General features: G+C 42.2%; 1 protein-coding gene across 6 annotated transcripts in view; it reads right to left on the bottom strand.

Annotated features, from left to right (window-relative positions):
• Positions 1 to 21,581, bottom strand: part of PBX1 (pre-B-cell leukemia homeobox 1) — a 302,032-nt gene that overhangs the window by 41,918 nt on the left and 238,533 nt on the right. For all 6 annotated transcript variants that reach the window (XM_011933346.1, XM_011933348.1, XM_011933350.1 and 3 more), the window contains 3 exons: positions 18,283 to 18,527; positions 10,980 to 11,170; positions 3,216 to 3,351 (listed from right to left, as the gene is read on the bottom strand). In XM_011933346.1, coding sequence (XP_011788736.1) covers positions 3,216 to 3,351; positions 10,980 to 11,170; positions 18,283 to 18,527 — 572 coding nt within the window. The remainder of the gene's footprint in view (positions 1 to 3,215; positions 3,352 to 10,979; positions 11,171 to 18,282; positions 18,528 to 21,581) is intronic.

Raw genomic sequence — 21,581 nt, 5'->3', positions numbered from 1 at the left:
GCACTTATACTATAGTAGAAATGTCAAGCCTTTTTTGAAAAAAAAAATCAGTCCATACCACCACAATATTAGTAAATAAAAGAGAAAAAAATTCAATAAGAAAATGCTTTATTTATTGTAAATGCTGATGTCTACAGAAAAAGAGGTAAACTGGAGGAGGAAGGACACTTTTGGGTGTATTTCAGGATCACTGCATATCTAGTTTCACTTTGAAATTTATGTTTTTCTTGATATAACTTTCACTATTCGTAGGAATCGGTCATAATTATCGTTGCTTTTTGATTTATGGGATAGCAAAAGAAGAAAAAAGGTAAGGAGATTTTTTTCTCAGATAACTGCACAAGCTGAAAGAAAAGGGAAAAAGATGAAGGTAATTTGGGAGGGCTTTTGAAGAAGAAATACCTGAGGTCCAATTATCTGTGAAAAAAAATATAAGCTGAAGGGGGTAGAGAGGGGACATGCTGTGGGAGTGATTCCCTTCTAAATGACAAGAATGGAACTGGTAGGAAAGTGCTAGGTCAGTTCAGGGACTTCCTGCATTGTCCAACAGACAATGATCTGGACAATGTATACAGTGTTATCATGAATGAACTAATTATTCAACAGTCATGGACTAAGGGCCTAATATGCGTTAGGTACTAGGGATGTATAGATAACAGACACAGAATGAGACATAAAATACAGAAAGAATAGTAGGTTTTATAGGAAGAGTCTGATCCACATTTTGAATAAGTTAATTTTGAAGAAGCTCTGGGCAGAGCCACGATGAAATCCATTGGGAAGTGAAATATATGAGTTTGGTGCTGCAGGAAAGAAGTTCCATCAGGTATTCAAATGGAGGTATTATTTGTAGCTGTGAGCATGGAAGAGATCACTCAGATAAAGCATATAGAGCGTTGCTTTTCAAAGTTAAGTGTTCATGGGGAAGTCGTTAAAACAAATTTCTATTACAGATTTCACCCTCAAAGATTCGGATTCAGAATTAAGGTGACACTTAAGAATTTACATTTCTAACAGGCTCCCAGGGGATGCTGATGCTGCCTTCTGTGGATCACACTTCGAGTAGCTCTGGTATAGAAAAAGGGCTCTTTAGATACAGTCAACAGGTGGATTTCAGATGGATTTGGGTATATGGGCAGCATATCTTTGTTTTGGGTCATGGGATTTCAATAGCTTTTAGTAGATTTCAAAAGAATTTGTGACCTCAGAAAAAGACAATAATGATACAGTTCAAGAGGTATTCCCTGGCTTTGGGAACTAGGAGAAAGACTGAATAAATCATGTGATCCAACAAACCATGATTAGTAGATGGGGCAACTAAGACCCAAAAAGAAAGAATCCCTAGGATCCCACAGTTGACTCTTGTCAAAAATATGCTCCTTGCTTAATGCTTTTTCTATGATATCATATTACATTGTCTCCCATTGGACTTGTTTAACAATGGTAGCTTAGTTGCTTTGGGGAGAGACAGATGTGATGGGGAAGAAAGAGTGGCATGACTCTGGCATGGGCAGAGGAAAGGGAAAGGTGACACAATATGTAAATAAGCATTTTAATGGACACACTATTTGTACCTTGAGTTTCCATAATGAAGGAAGTGAAGGTTGTGGGAACAGATCAGGATTTTAACTTGTATCCAGCTATACTACAAATTACCTCCAGGAGAATTCCTTTTACTTTCAACAGGGAGTTGAAATTCTGAATTCCACACTTGGAATTCAGACAGCCATAATTTAATTCTACTTTAAAAGCAGAAGGTTCCAGGATAAAATTCACTAATTTAATATTTGCTCCTTGTTTGTGGTCCATACCTAGAAGCATTCCTTAAACATGCAGCAAGTATCAAAAAGCATTAATTCCCTTTTTTTGTGGACAAGGGGTTTAGATTTGGACAAGAATAGTGATAGCCCTAGAAAAAACTAGGCTATTTGAATTTCATCACTGACATTCCAGTTTCCCAGAATTGTCAAGACTGAAAATGACCTTCAGCTGGGCCAAAGCACCTAAGGAAGGCCCAAGTTAAAAAGGAGTAAATTCTTTCTGCTTTATCTGAAAGAATGTTTTCAAGGATATTTGCTGCTGTAAAATCATCTTAGTTTGCTGGGTAGGCTCGGGCAATCCCTTCATTGTCAATACCTTTTGTGGAGCTCTATATTCTGACTGGACCTAATTCTGTATAGGTAAACACAGGTTGATGGGATCAGCACCCTGCAGGGATCAACAGAAGTCAGGATTCAATTCAAGGAGGTACAGATGCTTAGTTTATATAAAGGAGCATCTACTTTATTTGAAAAGTGGTAAGTGAAATTTCTCACTACAGTAGTCTTCACCACTCCCTCCCCTCCCCAGTTTTAATGGAAATACCTATACATTTAATTCTCCTACATGTGACAAAATTCTAAGAAAAACTTTCTCCGACAGATTTCAGAACTATCACTATAGGTCTCAATTAGAAACCAGTGGTAGTATTTGAGGTTCAGACTGAATAAGAAGTTTGGGTGGATCTTTTGAGCAGACAAAACGTACATACGTATAAATATTGCCTACTTTTCTGCTTCATATTCATGTTGAAAACTCTAGGCCTATAACAATTTTATATCATGTATCTTTCCAAGTCAACAGACACCACCTGTTATGGTTATTGCTTTTTGGGGGAAGGGGGCATTCAGTGACATTTTATTCAACCATTCCAATGTAATCGCAGTGACATGTAAAAATTCCTACACTCCATCAGTTATAGAGTCAGCACATCAAGAGGAGACATTTAAGTTCCTTTCATTTAAAAGGCTATATAACAACTAGTTCCATTCACTGACTCTTAAAGTTCCTGGGTTGGGCAAAAAAATGGCTAAGGAATTGACTGAGTTTGAAACAACAGCATGAGGAATGCAGGTAACTTCCCTAGTACACTTCCCTAGAAACCTTACCCATTTGAAGCAAAGGAGTGCTCGTCGGAAAGAACCCTAACCCTGTTTTTACACTGTACTCTACTTATTCTTCTTTTCCTTCTGCTGGTCCTTCTCAAGTTTTGCCAAGTACTTACCTAGAAACTCACTTATACACATACACATCAAGTGCTTACCTTGATATTTTAAGGCTACAGCTGATGGAACTTGCAAGGCATGAATGTCCAGTAAATCAAGACCTCCAAGAGCCTGCCCTGGAGGCCCCACCATGGCCAGGCTACAGGCTGAGGCTTCTGACGGGCTGCTTACCTGGGAGACTGTGATGCCACACTTCTTGGCTAACTCCTCTTTGGCTTCCTCACTGGGGTAAGGGTTGCTGAGATGGGAATAGAAATATTCATTCAGGATTTCTGTCGCTTGCTTGTTGAAATTCCGTCTCTTCCGCCTTTGTAAAGAGAAAGGAAACAATAACAAAAAGGCTCACACCAAATAAACATAAAGTGGGAGAGAATAGAATCTACTTCTGGGAGAAGACAAATTTTTGAGCAAAAGGTGAATTGGAGCATATTTACCAAAAGGGGCTGGATGCCAAAACCGTAACTAAAAGCATTTGCTCAATACTTCATTGTGTAGCATCACACACAAAACGAACAGAGGAGTGGTCACGGATATTTTTGCAGAGTAGTGAGGAGTATAAAGTTTCAAAATTCGGGCCATCTTGGTTTGTTCACTCTGTCACCCAGGCTGGAGTGCAGTGGTGTGATCTTGGCTCACTTGAACCTCTACCTCCCGGGTTCAAGCGATTCTCCTGCCTCAGCCTCTTGTGTAGCTGGGATTACAGGCACACACCACCACACCTGGCTAATTTTTGTATTTTTAGTAGAGATGGGGTTTCATCATATTGGCTAGGTTGGTCTCCAACTCATGACCTCATAATCTTCCTGCCTTGGCCTCCCAAAGTGCTGGGATTACAGGTGTGAGCCACTGCACCCAGCCCCATCTTGGTTTTGAATCCTGGGTCAACTGAATATCAGCTGGGTGATTTTGACCAGCTTCTTCAGTGAAAGTGAAGAGGGTCATACTGACTTCACAGGGTGAGAGTAGGGAAGAGATGAGACCACACAAAGACAGCATTCAGCACAGTGCAAAACACACGGCAGGAGCTACAGCTTGGTCTTTCTTCTTACCAGGTTCCAGGCACTGGGCCTTACCCCTCCCTCTTGGCAATCAATTCAAGTTATTCATTTTTCGCAACTACTGAGGTAGATATGATTATTTGTATTTACCGATAAAGAACAGAGCTCAAAGGTCACTCAGCTTGTATGTAACAGAGCCAAGGTATTAATTCAGGTCTGACCAACTACAAAACCCAGTCTCTCTCTTCTATACAAATTAGCTCCTCACAATTACACAGAGATTCTGCAGCCATAAGTTAAAAATAAATTATCATGTTCTTTCCATTCTATCCCCATGTAAATGCACGTAACATTTTTAAAAGGCATCTGGAGAAGAGGGCACAGAACTGACTGAAATTAACCCCCAACAGCTTGACCTCCCTCAAAAGGAGAAAAGTGGCACTTCTTAAGCAAGAACAGCTGCTAAATGGTAAAACAAAAGCCCACAGAATTCTTTTTCATATACAGGTTGCCAAAAAGGAGAAAATCACTTTTTTTGAATAAAAGCATTTTTCTGCCTTAAAAAAGCAAAAGTGCTAATTGAACTAATTTAAAGTGAGAATCACTTTATCGCTTCCTGACAATAAAGGCCTGTGGATAGTTGAGGGCGTTGCAGGCTCACTGCAGGGGCTGGCTGGCCCTCCTTAAAGTTGTGGGTCCTTCATCATTAAATTAGCTTGCTTAGCACTTTTGCCTTTCTTGCTTTTATTAAAAGCTTTTCCTTATGGAAAAAATTTCCAGAACATCCCTGATTATGCCAGGATATAGGATTTCCCAATTTAGCCAACAGAAAACACTGATGGCCTTGCTAGACAGGAAATTCAGCTAATATTGTATTTTCAGGGTCCCGCTTGGATTAATTAACACAATAAAGTGCCTGATTTTACCGGATGAACACCATCTGTCCACAGGTATTAACCACATCTGTCCAGATTATGCCAAGCCCAAGTCACTCTCCTAAATCATGCTGAGTTTCTGGGTCACTCAGCATCAGAAATTATACAGATTGGATTTAAAAGCCCAACTGCAAAGTGGGCATGTGTTAAAAGCTCTTGCATGATGGGAATTTGAGGAAGATAGCCAAGTGACTAACACAGTCTGCAGGCCAGGCTTTAGATAACCTTTGGCTTCTCTTTCTTCTTCGCCTAAAGAAGACTGTTGTTTCAGGCCTGGGGAACTGGACCCTGAAGGCTCCCTAATTGGGAGAGCCTCCGTTCCCTCATTCAGTTGTTTGCATTAGCATTACTGTGTATTTTTTGGGACTCTTCCAATTGAGCTCAAAGGAAACCTCTCTGGAATGAGCTGGTGGTGTGCGGATGGTGCAGACAGCTGTTCCCAGCTCTTCTCTCCTTGTGATGTGCAATCTTCCCTAGGTGGTCTCATCTACTCTGATGGACTCGCTTATCACCTCTTTTAGTAGCTGTCTCAATCTAGGGTGTTTGAAATCCTAGGATCAGGATTTTTCAGAATTTCAAGAAACCTAGTGAAAATAACACCTTTCTACAATAAGGTTGAGCTAACCTGCGACGCCTGGTTTCTTTGCTTTGGCTTGAAGTGTTATCACCTTGCTGAGTTAACATTTGTGATTTCAAGCCAATCAGTAGCTTTGTGAGTTGGGCATCAAGGTTTTGAATTTAAGAAATTTGGAAGTTAATTAAATATTACTGGATAAACATGGTGTTCTAGGGACAGAAAATTTTTGAAGCACAGGGTCCACGGGGGAAGTTTTCTATAAAAGACTCATGATAGTGAGATGTGTAGACATCACAGACATACACTGCTAACTACCAAATTTGTTATCTCCTGCCCTAATACCTCTGCTAAGAGCCATTGGCCCATTTATGACTGCAGACTCCAAGCATCTTCAGACAAACTGTTTCCAAAACTAAGATCACCTTTTACCCAAATCAGCTCTATTTTCCTTGTTAGCCTTATTATTTAGTGACATTATTACAGACATAGTTCATTATATTTGCTAATTTGTTCCTTCCTTCATTCATTCAAAGATCTGAGTACCTAGCATGTGCTAGAAACTAGGAGTTTCTCAACTCTTCCTGCTTTCTTACCTTCATCAAATGATTGCCTCCTAAGCAAGTCCTGCCAGTTCTACACTTTCAAATCAACCTCTTTTGTTTCATTCTAACTGCGCTGCTATTTGTGAAGGGAGTGAAGAGGAGCCGCTGCCTATTGTATGACTGTATGACTAGTGCTGTCCAAGAGTACTTTGTGCAATGAGTGAAATGTTCTATATCTCTGCTGTCCAATGCAGTAGTCACGGGCTACGTGCGGCTACTGAGCAGCTGCAATGTGGCTACTGTAACTAGATAGCTAATTTTTAAATGTTTATTCATTTTAATTTAGTATTCAGTTAACTTAAAATCAAATAGCTACATACCAGAGCAACACCAGATCAATGCTTTCGCAAGAAGCCCTCTTGGAAAAAGATTGTAGCTCTGGGGACACCATCAAAAACATAAAATATCTTTGGAACCTCTTGTTTGAGCCCACTCTATAATATACCAATGTTTATCTTAAAATAAGAATATTTTCTTTGGAATACTTATGTAAAATGTGAAAAGTATTTCAATTTGTTCCGTGTGGCACCAGTCTGAGGAGCACAGGCTTCAACAATTGTTCTTTACATTGTCTTTTCTCCAGTCCAGCTCATCTTCAAGAGATGCACTAGAGTAATTTTTCTAAACCATAGATAATGATGTCACTAATCATTGTAAAATTTAATAATAATGTGTATATAAACAACACTGTACAATAGTATATCATATAACAGTAATAGATAACACAGTAATCATTATGATAGCTGAATTATGATGTGAATATTTTATGCCAGATACTATAGTAAGATTTATTCCTATTTATACGATTATCCACATTTTACAGGTAAGAAAACCGAGTCTTGGGAAAATGAGTCACAGGGTCATAATGGTCATCAGGGTTGTAGCCAGAATTTGAATCCAGTGCAATTTTATGTGATAACTTCCCATACTTCTTCTTTAAATAGCACTGAGGGTTTCTGCTGTTTGATAGGATAAATTTAAAATCTTCACTGGTATAGTTAAGGTTTTTCAGTGGATCTTTCCTATCCCCAGCGCCTCATTTCCCCTCAATCCTACACATGCTCTGAACAATTTCATCTAGCCACATCATATGCCTCTGCATTCCCCAAAGACTCGTGGCTTTCATGCTCCTGTGGCTCTTCACACCACCCTGCGTTCTTTCTCTCCCACAACATCCGCCACAGATTTACATACGTCTCCCCAACTAAACGGCAAATTCCTCAAAGGCAGAGGACAGATCTCACTCATCTTTGAAACCCTCGCGTCTAACACATAGTAAGCACTCAAGTAAGGACTGCTTGCTGAAGTAGAATTACGTTGTTTTGTTTTGCTGTCATTCCTTCTGTTTGGCAAACATCCTGCTCCTCTGAGACTCAGTATTTTTCCGCCCTCTCTCTGGATCCTTTCCTTCAGGTGGAGTAGGTAGATGAATGAACTGAATGTGTGACACGTGGTGTTATGTGTAGTTGGAACAGTATTTGTCCTATGAGATTATGAGCTCTTTGAAGGTAGCGCCCACATTTATATGCACTTTTTCCATCTTTGATGTTCCAGTGGCTACTGTAACATCAGGCAGATAGTAAGAGCTCAGTTAGATAAACCAGTAAATCTAAGTAGAGTGTCAGTGTTACCAGACTAGACCTTCTTGGATGTCCTTTCCTCTTTCTTGCCATCCTCCTGGCAATATACTTTATGTAATCCCCTCTATTGCAGTGAAGTATACAGATGTACTTTTAATTATCTGTTTATGTTACTGTTATTTCCAGCAAAATGTTATAGAAAGACAGTTAAGATTACTGCTTGAAAATCAGTTAGATAGTTTATAAGTTCTCCCCCTCTTTTAACTAAAAAAAAAAAAAAAAATGTTATTTATAGTCCTGATAATAAACTTACCAAGTTGTATGGCACAATGCTTGGTATATAGCATGATATGAGAAATGTTGAATGAATGAATGAATGGAATTTTTAAGTTAAACCTTCCTGGTACACTTAAGTCAATCTAAGGAAGAGAGACAGGAAATGACTTGAGTGGGATAAACCTGGGCCCAGAGAGGAGGTGAGGAGTGTGGTGGACAGAATTCCAGAACTGTAGACCGTGGTGTACACACCTTGGCTGTGAGTGGATGGCATAGGAAATATGATTAGGTTCCTCATCAGCTGACTTTGAGTAAATGAAAGGGAAGATTCGATTAAAGCCTTAAAATGGAAAGTTTCTCCTACTGGCCCTCAGGAAGAAAACAGGCAGCCAAATTGTGAACTGCCTATTGAGAAGGGCAGCCTCTAGGAACTGAGGCCCTCGGTCCTACAATGAGAAGGAAATGAATTCTGCCAACAACCAGAACAAGCTTGGAAGGAGACCCTGAGCCTCAGATGAGATCACAGGCTCAGCTTATAAGCTTGATTACAGATTCGCTGCGACTAGGGCAGAGGATCCAGCTAAGCCATGCCCAGGCCCCTGACCAACAGAAACCGTGCAATAATAAACTTGTGTTGTTTTAAGCTGCTTAATTTGTGGTAATCTGCTACGCAGCAATAGAAAGCTAATACAATGAGTGTTCCACAACAAAGTAGGAACACTCAATTCTACACACCTATTAGATTACAAAGACTAATCTTATTACTAAATCAAGTCCTCTTTGTATTTTATTTGTCTTCCATGAAATCTTTTTTGGTGAGGCCCTGCCCATCAGATGCATGGTTTAGAGGAGCATGTGAATATCCGCAGTGAGTGTGTCTTTCTTACTAAGTTTGCTTAGCTATCTCTCCCAATTACAGTTAGTGACGCTGGAGGCACTGATATGAATTCCCCAATTAGGATGTCTGGCAAACATTTGCTTTTGAACTGAGAAGGCCATTTGCTCAGCCTTAGGCTGGAATCTGGGGTCATGTTCTTTCACTGGTAATAAATATACCCCCAAAATGAAATGATAGTAACAGTGACAATAGGTTAGTTGTTTTCGTTTTGAATCTTGGCTCAGAAGCAGTGATTCAAAGGTTGTAACCAAAGCAAGAAAAAGACCCTGTCTTAAAGTGATTGTCTGTCTGGTGCCAACTGGAACACTCTAGGCAAAGGCCGGTGGAAGTGAAAGAAGCTTGTGTACAAAGCTCTCCAAGCTTTGTGTCTGTTAGAGTCTGACCTTCAACTGGGCACAGTGGAATTACTGACAGAAGATATCCAGTGAGACACTTAATTCTGCTCCTCCCGTCTCTCTGCTTACTTTCTTGAAAAGAACTCAATCTGGAGCCAACTGTTCTTTTTTTTTTTTTCTCAATACCTGCCAACATAAATACTAACTCCAGCATTTTAACTAGAGGAGTTACCATGGAGATGTAAGCAATACAAGCAGGGTGGCAGTGGCACAGAGGAAGGACCCAAACAGAGGCCACCAGTCACTTGCACTTTGCACTATGCAGAACAGGCTGCATTAAAGAAGCCAGGCAGACAGCAAGCCATGGGTGAGGGAGAGACACAGAGGATCCTGCTTTAGGGTGATTTTGCCTATTTCCACTCCATTACTATACCCAGTTGGGGAAAACTACCTTCGTTTTTACTTTTTCTTGACTTATTCTGTGGAATTCTACTGGCCCAGAGTTACATTTTGCTAGCTGGCATTCTCGTGTTCTAGTCCATGCAACCCAAAACACATTGACTAAGGGGAGTGAGGAGAAGATGCCAGGGCGTTTTAAAGAGGTTCAAGGACTGTAAAGACCACAATTGTGAAGACAGAGAGAAATGCAGGTAGGAGAGCTGAATAAAACATGATCTCAGGGGTGAAAAAATTCAAGAGGAGTAATAAATCATTGTATCTGATTGAAAAGAGACAAAATTATAGATTGTGAAGTGGTACACTGACCCTGACATATCTAACGTCCTAACGATAAAAATAACAGATTGGGATTATTATCAAGAATTTAAATATGAATGGTATCTGAATTCACAGATGACGAATTTAAGACAAATTCTAGATCACAAAGCATACCCAAAATCAAAATGTATTTGCTAGATGAATTATCAAAATATTCTTCTAGAGTAGATGAAAGATATGACTATTACTATTTTACAGGCTGGATAACAGAAGCAAAAGGAATCAAAGGGATTCACATAAATCTATTGGTCTAGAGAGTAGGGGAACCAAGAGATGACACTTGTTCTGTGTTCTCAGTTCTTGTCTTCTTTTAAAGGTCCTTTCTATCCATGGTTTCTTCAACTGAATGCTCTGAACTCACAAGTAAGGACATGAGCAGCAATGCCAGATGGAAACCATCAAACCAAGTTGGCCCATGTTAGACCATCTCCTTGTCCCTCTATGTCCAAAGTGCCATGTCTTATTCATTTCTGCACGCCTAAAATTAGCCCAGAGACAGCAATTTACTTAGAAATATTTGTTGCATTGAATGCACTCTCTGTCCATCTACAGGGTGGAAAAGATCCCAATTTCCAAGCAAATGGAATAAACTTTATTGAAGAGAGCCTGTCGTGATAGAATGCTAGCAAGACAGCTGCAGGCCCATAGTTATAAGATGCATCTATAAGAGAGGTACCTAGTGCTATGAAAAGAAAAAAAGTCTCACTGTACCTAAGTCCTCCTTGCTGCTACACACAGTGCATAACATAGTGATAAAGATCATCTCCTGCAACCATGTATTTTCCTGGTACTGTGTGAAACCAATGACCTATCTAGTCTCGCAGAACCATTCTCAGGGTACCATTTGGTTCAGCGTTGATGGGGTGAAACTAGAGCCTATAAAGGTGGCCAGCTATGGACTCTAGCCCCAGATCAGTGACTCCCACAGAGGGCAGGACAGCCCCATGGGAGACTTACCGCGCATCCAGAAATCGGGAACGCAGGATCATCACGGCCTCGCACGTGCTCTGCTTGAGCTGCATCTGGATGGAGCTGAACTTGCGGTGGATGATGCTGACCATCCGCTCAATCTCCTTTGGGGAGATGGGCCTGGTCCGGCTTTGCTCTCGCAGGAGATTCATCACGTGGGTGGTGAACTCGTTGCAGGCCTGGAATGGCAAGACAATAAACACGGTCATTGGGGGTCTGAGCCTCAACGCGTATCAAGTCTGTGACACAAGGATCGTGTGGGCTTTTCTAGAGACTTGTGCAAATAAAGAAAACTAAGATAGTTTGTGGTAGACGTCCATTTCAGCCCCTGTGGCTCTAAGTTTTGGCAATAATGTTGAAGTTTTTCAAGACATAAAAAAAATTCTTAATCATTTTATCTTAATTTTTTGTTCCATGATTTTACCACAGCAAAATGTAAGAATATGACTTCTAGTATAAAACACACTACACCACCCTTTGTCCCAAAGTTAACAGTCAAAGAGAGTTTGGGGTCAAATGTATCATGTGCTTTCTGCCTTGCTCATTATTTCTGATATAGGAGTGCTTCCAAATACTCAATTTTAGAATCCATAAACGGCCAAAAGAGTTTAAATGGACTCATGGAATTAAAAGCTTTGATAACTCTTCTGGGAGATTTCTCATCCATCTATTTCTGTTTCAAGTTTTATTATAAGAACTTCCTCTCCTGCTCTGGCCTTCTGAAGATCCACTATGTCTGTAACACAAAGGGAATCTGTCCCCAGGGGTCTTACAGAAACAGCATCAAAACATGATTGAGAGGATTCAGGAACTATCCCTGCAGAAATAAAAATTCTCAGGTTATAAACTAGCATATCATCAGCTCCAGAGGTAGAGTTGAAAATCGTATTTCCCCACCTCCTTATTTAACAGGGAGAAAAACTGTGGCCCAGAGAGGTGAAGGGACATTTCCACAGGCACACAGCAAACATGAAGAGTCAGAAGTAGCGCCTGAGCCCTTCCTATTTTAGGCCAGGGCCTCTGGGCTAAGTCTGAACTTAACCCTCTGAAAACTCCTGCCCTGTCTTTTAGTTACTATGACTTACTTAGCATCCATAATCTGGTTTCCTTAGCTGAGCATTCAGTAAAACATCTATTCACAGATTCACTCAAAACAATACTGTAAAACTGTATTACATTCACAACAAAAAAGGCAAGATGATGCTTTGAGAGTTAAAGAACAGCCGGGCGCGGTGGCTCAAGCCTGTAATCCCAGCACTTTGGGAGGCCGAGACGGGCGGATCACGAGGTCAGGAGATCGAGACCATCCTGGCAATCTCAGCTCACTGCAACCTCTGCCTCCCGGGTTCACGCCATTCTCCTGCCTCGGCCTCCCGAGTAGCTGGGACTACAGGCACCCGCCACCTCGCCCGGCTAGTGTTTTGTATTTTTTAGTAGAGACGGGGTTTCACTGTGTTAGCCAGGATGGTCTTGATCTCCTGACCTCGTGATCCGCCCGTCTCGGCCTCCCAAAGTGCTGGGATTACAGGAATGAACCGCCGCACCCGGCCTGCTCCAACTTATTAACGGCAGAAACACGCTCGTTATTGATAACATTGCACTGCCGTTGTCATAGGTGTCGATAACGCAGTAACAATAACAATAGTACACATTTACTGATTATTCACCTAAGAAATCCTTTGAGGTTGGTTGGCCAAAGGTACATAGGCAGGTGCATCCACTGGGCTGTGTCTACACTGGTGAGTGGGAGGCCTGGGTTTTGCCCCCGCCTCCGTGAATATTTGGGCACATCCTTTCACTACTCAGTGCCTCATTTAATTCACCCAAAAGTGGCTTTTATCACTCCTGACCCTCCAGCAAGGTTAACGGCACCCACACTCCTGTGCTTTGGGCAGACTGAGCAAATCCCTCACAGGAACACAGCAGAGAGGCTGAGTGAGAGCACAGCCTGGGTTCACAGCTCCTGCCTCTGGGACTCACTTGGCTGTGGGATCTTCAAAGTTACTTAATGTATTTGTGCCTCATTTCTCTAATTTGTGAAACCGACATGACAACACCCACCGTATAGTTAGGATTAAATGAGTTACTATATGTGTGCCTGGCCCTACAAACACATGTCACAATTATCTCTTCAAAATATAGATAACTTAGAAGTCAGCATATTTGGATATATCAATAACCGGGTAAACTTCTCCAGAGTTCAATTTCCCTCTTGGTAGAAGTAAAGGTGGTGATAAATACCTCCTTTCTACTCTACGGGCCTATACAGAAGACATACCCATAGAAGACTGGGTCCTTATAGCATGTTCCTCTCCACTCTCCATGGAAAAGTGCTATATAAACATGAGATCTATATAGTAAGTTCATTCCCTTGCCAACCCCAGCACCCAGAACTGTACAACCAAGAGAAGGAAATACAACCTGGCAGCAAGTTCACTGAAATTTGGAGGCCACAGGATGGAGAGTGGAGGGCTAGGCACATAGCAAGCATCCCAGCCGCCTTTCCAGAGAAATAACCTCCCACAGGGCTGCAGCCTCCCCACCTCATCTGGGCTTAAAGAGAGGAGGGGCTGGATGTGAGGGAGGACTGTCAAGTGCACCAGCTCTCAGCTGGGAAGCCACAGTGCTCGGCTAATAATAATGTGCTTCATTATGGTGAATAAAAATACTCATAATATCTGATGTTTATTCAGGGAACTGTATCCCGGGGCCCTTTCTGCTCTTCAAGAAACAGACAGTGGAGTCGTTTCACCCACTGCTGAGGTGGAGCAAAGCAGCTGCTAAACAGCTGCTGAGGAACACACAACAGAGAGCAGAGCAGAGTTCCAAGTCCGTTTTAGATGGACAAAGCATAATGATCCAGATTTTTCCACTACCTGGGAAGGAAGGAGCTATCCATACCTCCTCCTCACTTCCCTCAAGCCTTGTACCTAAAGAAGCTGGGCTACTTCCCACAGGACAGGCACTCACAACGTGACAGGAATGTGAATACTTGGGGTTACAACTGTTAATTAAATAAAACCCTCACATGCTGAATGTTTCTCAACAGAGGAGACTGTACTGTAGGCTGTCATTAAAAAAAAAAAAAAAAAAAGTTACTTCCTGGGAGCTCAGGCTGCCTCCATAGGGCAGAGGGATTTCGAATAGACCTCCCAGGTTACAGGGCAACATTGTTTCTGGAAGCAGACAATGAAAGCGAAGCCTTTCAAAAGTCTCGTATAAGGTTTAAGTTTACATCCTGAACTATAAGACCTATCTTCTTCCTTGACTCCTTCAAAAAGATGGATTGGATTGAGATCCAAGGATGAGACTGGATTTGGCTGCCAATCTCATCAACAAAAGTAACTGGGATCTTAGGGCTGTCTTAGCTATGAACTGAATTAACCCAGTTCAGTTCAACATTAGAGATTTAGTCCTGTCAATTCCCCAACAGCATTATTTACAAAAGCTAAAAAATCCTACAAAACCACAAGATTTTTTTCTTTTTTTAAAGTAGATCTTGGAATAAAATTCAGGTTTCTGACATCATGGTTTTATCTATTATAATATGCCACCTCTTAAATACCTTACAGTGCCAGGCGCGGTGGCTCACGCCTGTAATCCTAGTACTTTGGGAGGCTGAGGCGGGCGGATCACATCAGGAGATCAAGACCATCCTGGCTAACATGGTGAAACCTCGTCTCTACTAAAAATACAAAAAATGAGCCGGGCATGGTGGCACGTACCTATAATCCCAGCTACTCGGGAGGCTGAGGCAAGAGAATTGCTTGAACCCTAGGCGGAGGTTGCAGTGAGCCGAGATAGTGCCACTGCACTCCAGCCTGGGCAACAGAGCGAGACTCCAACTCAAAAAAAAAAAAGTCTCCTGACGATTTCTTTATTTAATGACCTCAGGGTGAAACAATGGCTGATTCGGGTAGTTTTTTGTTTTGTTTTGTTTTTGGAGGGATAAGGGTGAGGGTGAGCTACAATAGCTAATTATTGTGTAGTTATCTGCCATCACCATGCCAAAAATAAAACAACAGAATTAATTATTAAGTAATCAATTTGGTAATTTCAGGTAGGTACTCCTAAAATACTGACACTTTGACTTGACCAAGGTTTTCTATTTTTAACAACTCCCCATAAGGAACTGTTACAGGAAAATGAAGAAGATATATCTCTCAGACACACTAGCTAGGTTAATAGCATAATTTCCCTACAATCTGCTGTTTACTATAATTAACAACACAACTAATATTAATAAGTTATTAAGCATCCAAAATACATTAAGCAGTATTCACTTCTTAACTAGAAGACACCCATATAAACAAATAGATGACATTTTAGCACTTTTAAAAATAATAAATACAGATGACTACCACAACTTCTACACTAAACATAATTTGTTTCTGTACTGATGGAGATTTTAAGTTCTCAATTTCCAACATCTTTATTGTTTAGAATAGGTAAGTACCCACAAGAAGTTTCTGAAGAGAATATTCTTATCACAACCCTCTCTTAGGTGCCAGTAATCTAGTCCAAGGAAGTAACAGAGAGGACAACCTGGCTACTCCATTGTTGAAAGACATCCACATTCTCTTCTTACAAAGTGGAGTCAGGCATTGTTCTAATAAGTGCCCTTGGGGTAAGGGTCAAATCCTGGATTCTAGGGCAAATTCTCTCCCTCATTAAATGTGTCACCTCCACCACATCTTAACCACTTTCATCTCCATTTCCTCACCTGTATCAAAAGGGAGAGGATGGCAGTACCTGTCCTGGGTGCCCAATCTCAAAATTGCCTTGAGGAGCAAGTACCATTATGTCAGCCACAGTGTTTTGTGATTGGTGACATGCTATTGAAATGTACTACAGCTGCCATACTTGTTAGTCATTTTGGATGAGGATGGAAGAATGATCAGAAGGTTTAAATCAAGGAAGCAGTTCTACGTTGCTGGCAACCTGAGTTCAGACTAAAGACAGTTTTCAACACCTCCCAACCTAACATCCATTGCAGTTATGATTTAGTGAAGGAAGTCACACTCTGGGCTTGTCTTGTGTCCTGTTCTTTGGCATGAGTTAACCTGGAGGACAAATCTGAGGACAGCTTGCTATGCCAGAGGACAGGGTTATCGGTGAAGGCGAAGTAGGAAGAACATTGGGTAATAAGAACCCAAGAGGTCAGCGAGAGGTCTGTCCCCATTTGCCTTCCAAAGTTACCCTTTTAGGTTAGAGCAGACTGCAAATTCTAAACGATGGTCATGGTTGGGGAAACTGTCCGAATTCAGCCAGCTCTCTGAGCTCAGCATTGCCTGGGATCTGGGGAAACGTCTATAGGAGCCAACACTGTGGCAGGAACATTTGTTCTTTCCCAAGAAGGCAAAGGAGGGTGACTCACAGCTTCTCACCACAGCTTGCTTTCATTTTCCTCCCCTTCACCCTCCCTACACCTTGTCTGATGGTCAAATTTCACTATTCTTGGCTTCACAGCAATTTTTTTGCCCTCATAAAAGACAGGATTTTGTAGAAATCCATTCCAAAGGTAGATAGGAGTGCAGTAATGAAACTTTATTCACTTTAAATTTTAAAATGCCTATTTCTATTTTAAAATTTAAATTTTCTATTAAGTTTGCATTTGCCTTCTATCTAGTTATGAGTGGACTGCACAGGGTCTTCTACCTTCCACTTTTTCTCTCTCTTCTTTTTTGGCTTTTAAAAAGGAAGGGGCCGGGTGTGGTGGCTCATGCCTGTAATCCCAGCACTTCGGAAGGCAGAAGCAGGTGGATCACCTGAGGTCAGGAGTTTGAGACCAGCCTGGCCAACATAGTGAAACCCTGTCTCTACTAAAAATACAAAGATTAGCTGGGTATGGTAGCACCTGCCTGTCATCCCAGCTACTCAGGAGGCTGAGGTAGGAGAATTGCTTGAACCTGGGACATGGAGGTTGCAGTGAGCAGAGATCGTGCCACTGCACTCCAGCCTGGGTGACAGAGTGAGACCTCATCTCAAAAAAGAAAGAAAGAGAGAGAGAGAGAGAGAGAGAGAGAGAAAGAGAGAGAGAGAGAAAGAAGAAAAGAAAGAAAGAGAAAGAAAGAAAGAAAAAAGAAAGAAAGAAAGAATGAAAGGAAGAAAGAAAGAAAGAAAAAGAAAAAGAAAGAAAGAAAGAAAGAAAGAAAGAAAGAAAAGAAAGAAAGAAAGAAAGAAAGAAAGAAAAGAAAAGAAAAGAAAGAAGGAAGGACGAAAAGAAGGGAAGGGAATGATTCAATGAGAGTAAGGTAATGGAGAACTTCAGTACAATGTTGCATCACAAGAGGTAACAACAAACTTACCTATTATCTAAATGAAAAGCTGCTGTTAAGGAACTCCTGATAAAGTAGCATGCTTACACTAACCGGAGGAACTAGCGTTGCTATCTAGATGTGTGTATGTGTGTGTGGGGAGGATGGGATGGAGGTTCTCTATTAGAGGGGCTCTGTTATAATCAGGAGACCCTACATGTATTGCTTTGTAGTTAACAGCCTTTCTTGCCCTTTTCTTTATGTAAGTTTTCTGGTCCTTCACATCCGTGACTCCAAATCCACAGATGTGTGCCACACATCAGCTTTCAGAATTGAGCATGCAGAACACTGAGTCCCACAGAGCATCCGTGGAGTGCCCGGATTAGAATCCCAGTTTGTCTGGCTCCATGGGTCTCCGAACCCTTTAGCAACCTTTTAACAAAGGACGATGTGTATCATATTCCATACCATATATTAGGTAAAAGAGGGAGTATGTTTGACTCTCATTTGAACTGAGTCTGGGTAAAGTGAGGGACTCTAGGGCCAAGTTTTAAACACTTTTCCATAGGATACTATGAGCACCCGGAAAAAGTATAATCCTCCTAATACATAAGGAAAAACACAAGGGCCAGAGAAAAACCTCCCACCTTCTTGCAGGTTAGCTGGTGACTCTGCTGATCACCTACAGCGCCCGGGTGAGAGCCAGGACTGCCCATTACAGGCACACATTCTGGAGTCCAGGCACGGACTGTTCCTTCTATGCACGATTCATGTTTCCTTGAAATCCTCACTTACAGCGTCGCACATTTTTTAATGCCTTTACCTCCGCTGAACGCCTAGGTTTTGAACAGTTGAGACCAGGACTTGGCAGACTCAACTTTGGCCAGGGTTCTGTGGCCGGGCAGGGGATGCCGGGCACAAGGACGCCAGCACCCGGGAAAGGTGAGCTGCTCGTCTCTACAAGCCCCGGGGTTGTGCTTCCTCCACCCTTTCCTAAATGACCTGGGTGCTGAGCCCCAGGTGGTTCTGGTTACCTGCTCGTATTTCTCCAGCTCCGTATGGTAGATTTGTCTGATCTGTGAGAGTTTGGCTCTGTAATCTGAATGTTCCACTGAGTTGTCTGAACCTGCCCCTCCGGAAGCCGCCGCCGCTGCCGCTGCCGCCGCCGACCCTCCGCCCTTCTCCGGCCCCGCCACGCCTTCCGCTAACAGCATGTTGTCCAGCCGCATCAGCTGGGGGTCTGTGGGCTCCTCCTCCTGGGCTCCTCGGATACTCAAAACTACAGAAAAGGGCAAAGGGAAGACAGCGTTAATAGTAACCCAAGAAAGAAAATTAAAAAACAAAACACATTTGTGTTCTTTGGCTAGATAAGCTGCCAAATTACTTGCAAGATGCCATTTGAGGAATAGAAGAAAGGCTGGAAAAAGAGAAACTGAGAGGGTGAGCAAATGAAGGAGGTACTTGCTTTCTTCCCAAATTACACTCCACTTGTATGTGGAATCTAGAATAATCAGATTTATAAGAGGCAGAAAGTAGAATAACGGGTACCATGAGTTGCGGGGAGGAGTGGGGAGCTATTGTTTAATGAGCACAGAATTTCACTTCGGGAAGCTGAGTTTTTGAGATGGCTGCAAAATAATACAAATGTACTTAATGTCACTCAACTGTACACTTAGAAATAGTTTAAAATGGTAAATGTGGCCGGGCGCGGTGGCTCACACCTGTAATCCCAGCACTTTAGGAGGCTGAGGCGGGTGGAACACAAGGTCAGGAGATTGAGACCATCCTGGCAAACATGTTGAAACCCCATCTCTACTAAAATACAAAAAATTAGCCAGGCCTGGTGGCACATGCCTGTAGTCCCAGCTACTCGGGAGGCTGAGGGAGGGGAATACCTTGAACCCAGGAGGCGGAGGTTGCAGTGAGCTAAGATTGCACTACTCACTGCACTCCAGCCTGGGCAACAGAGCAGACTCCGTCTCAAAAAAAAAAAAAAAAAAAAAAAAAAAAAAGGTAAATTCTATCATATATATGTTTACCACAATAAAAATTTTCAATTAGAAAAATGTAATTATAACAAAATATATTTTTTACTTTTATCCCCATACTAATTTCACTTTAAGGAAAAGCATTTCCCTCTTTCTCATTTTAAATTTCTGTAAGTTTGTGGTTTTGCACTCATTGCCTTTCTTTGCAATGTTTGATCAGTTTAAATTTTTCATTTCCAAAATCACCTAAGGTACATAAATCCAGTACATTTGGAATGAAATCTTAAGACCTTTCCTGTGGACTAGCAGAGAGTGAGGTCTAACATAGCAAGAAGACAAACTGGCCCTTGAGCAGGGTCGTTTAGCTCCAAAAATTGAGATCTATCTGTTCTGAGTGATAAGGACTCTGTCCTGTTGGAAACAAGGGTGAGGTCCTTTTAACAAGCTGTCTCCAGGGATTCGGGGAAGCCAGTGCTCTGGTAGGATGGCGTCTCAGATCAATGAGATGGCTGCTTTTTATTAAAACACCAGGACCCTTGGTGGTGATTTGGACTGAAGGAGATCCAGTGATTTAGTAAATCAGCAGAAGAGCGAGACAGTCTTTTTTTTACTACCCCTTCAGACAACCTCCCATAAAATAAATCACTCATCTAAATCCAGTTCAGTTGTCAGCAGCCAAGTCTTTGTTAAGAGGGAACATAAAAAGTGTTTTCAATTTTTAAGAAATTGAAAAGAACGTGTGGGTAGGGTGGGAAAGAGGAAGTGATTAAAGGCAGAGGAGAGGGGTCTGGTGTTGGCTCCATTTTGGGGATGGAGGTGGCAGGGTCTAAGTCCTTGGTGGACATTCGCACACCAGAGCAGAGTCAAGAGCTGTTTCATGGCAGAGTGCATCCGGTGAGCCCCAGGGGGGCTCCCCGGCCCTGGCAAAGCAGGGCTGCGGGTTGTGACAGGGAAGGTGAAGATGAGTTCAATGAGGGTATGTCTAGATGTCTGAGTGTTCCATCACATATAATACCAGCGTAACTGCTGGCTGTGCCCACACGCTCCTGGCAGCCAACAGGCAGCACAAGAACCAACCCTGAACGTTGTTCAGAAGAAATCCCAATTCCTAGGCCAAAAGGGAAACTACAGTATGGCTCTCACAAAACACGAGACCATCCAGTGGAATGGTGAGCCATGTGGACCAGAGGTGGCCATAAGGAGCAAAGAGGACAAAAGGTGCAGAGCAGAAGCTTGGGCTCCGTGATGAAGTAAAAAAGGATGAGAGTAAGGGAAGGAGAGGGAGGGAGGAGGGAGAGCAAGTAGCTGGGAAGGAGACAAGAAGGAAGCCTGCACCCTGGACACAAACCACGACGCTATCAGGTCATCATCTTCTCTCTTCAAACCTGAATGTGTAATATTCTGCCACACAAAAACAAAATTGCTACAGTAGTGATGGCAAAAGGTTAGATCATTGAGGTTTATTTTGTGGACTTTTTTTTCAATAAAATCCTTCTTTTGTAGGCTCAGGAGACTGAATGGGAAACTGCTCCTTTAGCTGATCTTTGAACAATAAGGATTTAGTCACGTTATTGTTTCTCAAATGTATTTACTCAAATCTCCAAAGCACTCACTCTGAAGAACAAATTGCCGCTAACAAAGGTTTCCTTAAGAAAGTAGATGGCTGTGTAACCATTCCCTGAATACCAGCCCCTAAAGGCGCCGAAAAGAATCGGTGAGTCCAAGCATCCGGCAGCAGCCCCCGGCAGCCCCTCCTTCCTCACCTCTACGTGGGGTTTATGGGTGTTTCTCTTTATATGATAAATTTAATAGTCTTATCAACAAAGATATTTATGGGTCATTTACAAAGGAGAAAAAAAAAAAAGAATCTCCTCTGAGCCATTAATAAATACGGTTCTTTCACTTTAGCTCAATTATTCAAAACATTGTGCTGGGGCAAAATTCTATTCTCTCATTCACTCTATTGAATCTCATGTCCGATATACTTCCTGCAGAAGAGGCCGTAAGCCCCCACGGCTGGTAGGAACATTCCCCGCGATGCTGAGGCTGGTAACCCTTCGGCCGGGGGTTAATGCCTTCACGTGGGTCCACCTGGCTGCTCCAAAGCCACCGGGTCCTGCATGCGGCCCAACACTGAGAGATCTTAGGACAACCTCTGGTCTCAACAACAACAGCGAAGCGAAAAAGAATGATGTCCTATTAACGGTCAGGACTTGCCTTGCCAGGACTAGCTTAAGCACTGCCTACTTGAGGTGACATCAAGTATCCTACCTTCTCCAAATCGCACGGGTACCCCAAGCGGCCTCACTTATTCCATCAGCTTATTCCTCCAGCCAAACTCAGTG

This window comes from Colobus angolensis, unplaced genomic scaffold (assembly GCF_000951035.1).
Source record: "Colobus angolensis palliatus isolate OR3802 unplaced genomic scaffold, Cang.pa_1.0 Scaffold126, whole genome shotgun sequence".
Taxonomy (NCBI): domain Eukaryota; kingdom Metazoa; phylum Chordata; class Mammalia; order Primates; family Cercopithecidae; genus Colobus; species Colobus angolensis.
This window is presented reverse-complemented; position numbering and strand designations above follow the sequence as displayed.